At 35.0% G+C, this 7,560-nt stretch overlaps 1 protein-coding gene across 1 annotated transcript in view; it reads right to left on the bottom strand.

Moving 5' to 3' along the window:
- Positions 1-128: 128 nt before the first annotated feature.
- CCDC148 (coiled-coil domain containing 148) overlaps positions 129-7,560 on the bottom strand; it is a 212,964-nt gene continuing 205,532 nt past the window's right edge. Inside the window, exons 13-15 of the mRNA XM_010859012.1 lie at positions 6,548-6,665; positions 4,232-4,372; positions 129-515 (exon numbers count right to left, since the gene is read on the bottom strand). Coding sequence (XP_010857314.1) covers positions 369-515; positions 4,232-4,372; positions 6,548-6,665 — 406 coding nt within the window. The 3' untranslated portion in view covers positions 129-368. The remainder of the gene's footprint in view (positions 516-4,231; positions 4,373-6,547; positions 6,666-7,560) is intronic.

Raw genomic sequence — 7,560 nt, 5'->3', positions numbered from 1 at the left:
GAAGAAATGAACATTAATAGGTAGCAACAGCATAATTGTGATTCTTGCAAATGGTTATTTTGAGCTCCTTTCACGGGATACTGCAACCTCCAAAATACAATTTACTAAATGATAATATATGTTCCAGATGTGTCCTAATTAAGTTCCATAGTCTTTGGAGAATTTAGTACTATTAAACATAAAAAGAGATTGGAAAATAGTGCATAAAATTCTAAAAATCATAAAAGAAGGACAAAATTGTTTTAATAGATGCTATGACTTCTACATCTGATAATTTGTAAACTTTAAAAAGTAGTAATTATTATTATCCATATAAATGTATTCAAAGAAAAATCTTATTTATGTATAACAGTATTTGAGGATGAACTCTAGATTTTAAATACAGTAGACTCCATATCCTTTCTTGGAGGTTTTTGAGGACTGATTTTTGGTAATATCTCTTTGGCATAAAATGTTTTATGAAGTCCAGCTTCTCGGAGTGCTAACTCAAAACGAAGTCTAGGGTCAGAAATTATCTGTAGAAATAAAATGATATAAATATTATGTATATAAATAATATAAGTAATACAGATAGTATAAAATAATACAAATAAATTTACTGAAGTAAATTTTATCATTTAGTTCCATATTTCTCCAAGCTGCATAGCTTGTTTTTGCTAGATGGATGACTAGATAACAATAAATTTTGTGCATACAGTGACTATATTCTGCTTATTTTTACTGAAAGGTCAAAATTTTTTGACATTATCACTTTTCAGTATATCAGTGGTTTCCAACATAAGATGTATAGAATATTGTATACTAGATTAGTCAAAATAAAACATAAAATTATTTTAAAATGAGATAAAAGAAGCTTACTTTCAGTACTATCATTGATTTGTTATTTATCGTTAGCTGGGATTATAAAATATAAGCAACATTCATTAAAATAAACCTAAATCACAATCTTGTATATTTGTCTTTAAACAGACATTTTAATTTCTCCATCATTTGGCAGCATGTAAGTTAAGTTCAAATACATGGCTACCACTTGAAAAACACAATCAATAGAACCTTTCTTCCAAGGCCAGATTTCTATTTCAAGCAGAACTAGAAAATGGTTCTATCAATCTGATTCTAAGTGGGAATAGATATATGAGTAGTTCAATTTCTGTTTTCATTTATAGCTGATTAGGCTTTATTTCTTCTTCTTATGAATATTAATGTCAACAGACACTGTTTGCAATGATAAAAAAGTGGCCACATATAGATTTCAGCTAATGAAGCATTTTACATGAACATTATCCCCCTAGAGGATGGGATAATAAGCTGTTGAAAGCAGCCCCTCCTTCAAGGAGCTCTTAAACTAACAGAGGTAGTAAGAATGTACACAGATAATTATAGTCCATGGCAACATGTGACAGATGCTCCAAGAGTACTAGAACACATTGGGACATCTCCTGGTACCAGTGGGACTAGGATGGTCTCAGGTAAGGACAATAACTTGAGTTAACTTTGAGGTCCAACTTATTCTTCTATAAAGTTGGGAGTGGGAGTGGAGGAGGAAGAGAGATCAAGCAAGAAAGGAAGGCTTATGCTAACTTAGAGATGAAATGGGTCAATTTAGGATCATGGTAACTTGGGTGGAGTACTTGGTACCACTGGGGAACATTGAAAAAGGACACTTCTAAGACTAGGACTTGAATTTTAAAGGCTTGAAGTCTGTGTCATGGAGTCTGGGGAGCTACTGAGGTTGTGTTTCTGTTTTCAGGGTAAATTAAGGCAGCAGGCAAACAAGAGACAGAGGCACAAAGAGTGCTTAAGAGTCTACTACAGTTGTCTAGACATAAAGTAATAAATGCCTAAAATTGGCTGGTAGCAAAGAAGAGATAACTGTCCAAAACATTATGAAGGGAAGAATCAGTAGAACTTGGCAACTGATCAGATACAGGGACGGGGGCAATGATGCATATAAATGGAGAATAACACAGAATTTGTGTCGGCAAAGCAAAATATTTAAGTCTTAGACTTAGGTTTTTTCTCTTTTGCCCCAAAAGAGTCTTCCTGGTCACTTTCATCCACTTCCACATATTCATGCTCCACCTGTGTGCTGTTGACATCCTAATTATCTCCAGGATTCACCATTTCTCCCCCAGCTCCAGATGTGTGATGTTTAAAACATTTTCATAATTATAGTTTTTTCAACATATATCAAGTGAAATGGACATCTGCCTCCCATACTGATGTCCCTTTCCCCAATTCTCCTCCCCAGAGAAAGCCCAGTAGTTTCTTGCGAGCATGTATAAGACATCTTCACCCTAAACCTGACATGAACAAAGCAATTGCTCTCTCCCTAAGTCTGTTTCTTCCTTCTGTATTCTTACATGGTTAATGGCAGCACCACCTAACAATTGCAATTTATTGAATTACTACTAGGTGCCAGACAATATTCTAGGCAATTGACATGTATTATCCTAATCATCACAAAAAACTTACGAATTACTGACACAAAACATAAAGATGTTAACAGCTTACACAAGTTCACACAGCCAGCAAACAGTGGTTGTGGATTTTAATCCAAAGTGTAGGCTCTTCTCAATATCACTTGCTGCCTAGTTTAGAATCACCCTCACTTTCATTATCCTCTCCTCAGCCAGAGCCATACATGCCTCCACATCCCACCCTCCCCCTACGCCACCCTCCCCTGACTCCACTCCACTTCCATGAAGTCGCCACCATTTTAAAAGAACCCAACTCTACCTCCACCAATTTTCCATTCAGACACATTGCTATAACATGAAGCTTTTATATACTTCACTTGCTTCAAAGTCTCCCCTCTGCTCATAGGTCAAAAGTTCAAAAGTCTTTAGAAAGTAAGATCTACTATACTTTCCACAGTCTGACCCAAATTTATGTTTGCAGTCTTATCTCCCAGCACCCAAGATGTACAAGTAAGGACCTCTTTTCACCCTCTTCTGCTTGATCAAACCCTTATTTCCTCAGCCTAGGTACCTGAAAGCCTTCCAGCTTCTGACTTCAATTCTTTACAAGCCCAGATGCCTTCCTGCTTTGACTTCTAGAGATACTATTGCATCTTCTAATTAACCCCTCTTCCTATGCCCACCCCTCCCCAGTCAGTTTTGCCGTTCTTTTTAGTTAAATTATCTGGAATGAATTCTGTTACTGATGCCAAAATTCCTCAGTGAAGATGGAGCTTAGTTCCATCTTTTTTGCCTTCTCTGACTTCCCTTTCAGGGTTGTCTTCACTCCCTTCCTCTTGCTGCTGCAGCCCTGAGCCCTCTATCAGGGAGGTAGGTGATCTCACTCTAGTGGCATTATTCCCGTGCATTCTACTTTCTTTCCCAACCCAATTCCCCTGCTCACTTCCTTCACACAGAACAAGTTTATCTTGTTTGGGATGCAGCCCTGGCACCTGGCTCAGTGCAGATACAGTATATGTTCCATAAATATCTGCCCAATTAATATGTAAATTGTTCTTTTTATTAATATTCCCTAGCAAAGTGTGCAGCACATAATAGAGGCACATTAGATTTATTTGTCATTGGATAAATGTATAAAGTTTCCTACTTTTAAAATGATTAAACATTTAGCTTCTCTTAGATTTGTAAAGTTTACAGCTACTTTCTCCCTTAACTCCTGTGGTATCCAATCATTCATATGTCCTGGCTCCCTCTCTTCCATCCACCTAAAAAAAAGCTTCTTAAAATCCCTTCTCCATTATAGAAACAGACTAAAATGATTCAGAAGCACCTAGAAATAGTTAAATAATCTCTTAATACCTTTTTCCACAGCAAGTGTTTTATCATTAGCTCCAATACATTATTTTCTGTTCATTTTAATTTCAGAAAGCTTCCCTCTGCTTTGTCTTATCAGTATCATCAATTGTTTCATTAATAGGATTTATATTATGCATTTAAATAAATTCTGAATATGATAAATATTTAAACAAAAATACAATATTAACACAACTTTAAAGTAAAATTTTATAAAATTGTTTTAGATTAAAATAATTTCCAATGACAGATTCATAACATTTTCAAAGTGTTTTGTTCTATAGTCACCTATTAACATTTTATAATATTAAGAACTGTTCAGTAATTACATGCGATTTATGCTAATATGCATGGTATTTAAATAGAAATATAAATAATTTGTAACCCAAAATACACACTTCTACAATTCTTATCATCATCATGGCTTTTGCATCAATCTTGCCAATTTCCATAATTACCTGCTGTTCATTGTATGTATTCAATGTGAAGAGTGGCTTTTGAAGAATAAATTCTTCTTCAGTTCCAATACCCATCCTTGCTTTTGATGCCACTGTATCTGACATCATTCTAACAGGATCAAATTGAGCGACAATAGCAACCTAAAAAAAGAGAAAACATGGCTGCTTGGAGCAAGATACAAGCTAAATACTTCTGGGCAACATTATTAATGCTTAATGTCCATTAAAGTTAAGAAATTTTATTATTGCATAGTTACAGGTATGATTAAATTTAGATAAAAATTTCTCCCTGATCCAAAGTCAAGGGAAATTTTATATAGAAAACCTACATATTCAATCACTTTGAAAGTAACCCAAAGTAGAAAACATTAATTTTTAGCCACTAGAAATCCGTGGCCACAGTAATGACTCCATGAAGCTTTCTAGAAAGTTTAATCTGATTAAGCTGAGTCTAGAGTATATCATTTATGGGTAAAGTCATGTGTGTTAGCATTATTGAGCAAGATGGGTGAGTTTTCATTGTACTGAACAACAAGATTTCCAGGGACTGTTAAAAACCATTGTTTCCTCTTCCACTGAAAAACTCCAAGAGTCATTTTAACCCAAATGCCCTTGAGCTTTATGATAATTGAAATCAATCAAACCTGCATTCTGATGAAAAGAAGCCACTAATTTTGTAAATTATATGCCACCCTTAATAACACCTGCCTGCTAATTCCTAAAGTCAGGAAATAGCAATAGGAAAATGGCATTTTTAATTCTATTTAGAAATTATAATGACATAACTGGAGGTTGAACATACTTTAATTATTATAGGTTTTACTAGCCAAAATGTCTTTTACTATAGTTCTAAACACTGATTACAGATAACAGGCACAGACATTTCCTCTTTCAAAGGTCTCACAGATGGAAAAAGAATCTTAATCATATGGACTGTAGTTGTCAAAATGATATTTTGAACAAAATGTGTTTAGTAATAGTAACATTAAATTTTGTCCCTAGAAGGCCATGGTATATCATTATTGGCTAATGATTGAAACATTTAAATTTCATTGACTCTAAGATGACCAGATGTATATTCCTATGCTTGGAATTTGTTTCTATAATCTGTTTTATCAAAGATGGATACAATGTTTGTATGCATTTATACTTCCTTTATATGATTTCATTTAACTTAATTTCCTTGGTTTGAATTCATATTTACATTGAGTAGCTAGGTGACTTTGGGAAAACTCTGGGCTGCCTCAAGTTTCTCTTCTATAAAATAATAATTCTTACATCATAGGGTTGGGGTAGGAGTTAAATGAGGTAAGACCTAAGAGCATTTAGAAGAGGGCTTTACACTTAATCAATATTCAAAACATGTGAACACACACTGCTACAAACCTATGAGGTAGGCTGTTGTTCTGTTGTTCAGTCACCAAGTTGCATCTGACTCCTTGCGATCCCAAGGATGAGATAGGTACGATTAGTATTATTCCATTTTTCAGAGGAGGAAATAAAGTTTAGGGAGGTTACGTGAAAGACCTAAGTTTCCTCTGCCAGTAAGCAGTGAGCCAGGTTGTACCAGCTTTGAAGGAAGCCAGAGGTGGAGTTCTTACCCAAGATTCGAGGCTAACTCCCAACGATATGGAAGGAGAACCAGTCAGTCATTTCCTGTCAGCTAGGAAATGGTATCAGAGAAGACTTTGGAGCTGATGAGCTGTGCTTATCACTGTTATGTTAACAATACTGAAAAATTACCAAGTAAAACTACTTTATAACGTTTCCTAAGGTCTGAAATTCTTGTTCTTGCTGTCTATAAATACTATTTTCAAAATTTTTGTCTACTTTTATGAGCCAAAGCAATAGAAGGCTTTTATTTTCCCACAAAAACAGTCATTTTAATAAGTGATTTTTAACCTTTTTGTTGACTGTAGGATATTTCCAAACAGAGGTCCCTTCCCTAGGGAGTATTATCTTGCTCAAGCTCCACCACATGTTTTTCGAGGAGAGTAAAATCCTTTAGCTACAGGCAGGGTTTCACTGCTATAGATGGATACTATTCAGCTTATAAACTAGAGGTAATATGGATGTATTTAAATCTTGGGAGAGCTTTCTTTAAAGGTTCTGATGAAGTTCTTTTCATATACTAAGAAACTGAAAATAATTCAACATAAATCTAATTGTTCCCAGGAATGAAGATCAGTGTCCCAATTTGGAAAAGTTACATTTTATATAGCAGATGTAATGAACTAAGTCCTAGTAATAATGTTATTAAGAGCACTTAGACACATTTTTTTAAACCACCCATGAAATTCTCCAAATTAAAAACACCTGTTTCCTCAGGGCTTCTAGTCGCTTTTCTCTCTCTTCTTCTTCAAGTGCTTCTTGAAGGGCCACTTCTTTTTTCTCCATCAAACGCTTTTCCAATAATTCTTGTCTATATTTAACCCTTTAAAAATAATGCACAGGGAAGTGAGGAGAACATCATGATAATGCTGGAGATTATGTGGACAGCAGCACATGGGCAGAAGTCATCCCAGAAGTGACATCAGTGTCATTTTGTTTTACTTGCTTTGGATGATTTCTCATATCACAACCATAAAGGATGTTTCTATAAAATATAATTTACAATAATTCTAATAACAATCATAGAATTGCAGGTCACACGGGCAGGAAAACATGGGGTAAAACCCAATCTCACTCCTTCTTCATTGAAATCATTGTATTAACCATCAGCTGCCACAACTGCAGCTAATCCAACTTGACAGATGACAGCCTCACTCTTGAGTTATTTCAGCAGTCTTCTAGTAAGTTTTAATACAATATGAGATTTAAAAGGCTATGTTACTGTTTGAATAGGCCTAATTTTAAAAAGACAAGTAAATAAAATACTATAATATGCCCAAAGTATCTCAATTACTAGAATGTAAACCAAACTTTATATTGTCACTCATTTTGTCAAGAATGCTCTATCTGGACGGATGTGTGTGTTTGTGTTAAGAAACTTTGAAAATTGTACATTGACTGTAGATGGCAGCAAAAACATGACTTTCCCTGAGCATTCTGTTTCCATCCTCCTTAACAGCAGCTATTAAAACTGAGCACATTTAAATACCTGTTTAATACTCCAGGTTTCACCTGGCCCTCCTCTGTTGCTCTTTTGGGGCAGCCTCCCTAACTATATTTTTGTCCAAGGCATTATTCTATTGAATTATAGGGATAAGATTTGCCTTTTCAAAAACAGTAGGCACCTGGCTTCTCAAGGTAGAAGGAGGTGTTAGCTCTGTCTTCTATCACTGATGGTTTAGATTTGACTTCCTCTATAGCATCAGGGCTTCCTCGGT

This window comes from Bison bison, unplaced genomic scaffold (assembly GCF_000754665.1).
Source record: "Bison bison bison isolate TAMUID 2011002044 unplaced genomic scaffold, Bison_UMD1.0 scf7180017864452, whole genome shotgun sequence".
Taxonomy (NCBI): Eukaryota; Metazoa; Chordata; class Mammalia; order Artiodactyla; family Bovidae; genus Bison; species Bison bison.
This window is presented reverse-complemented; position numbering and strand designations above follow the sequence as displayed.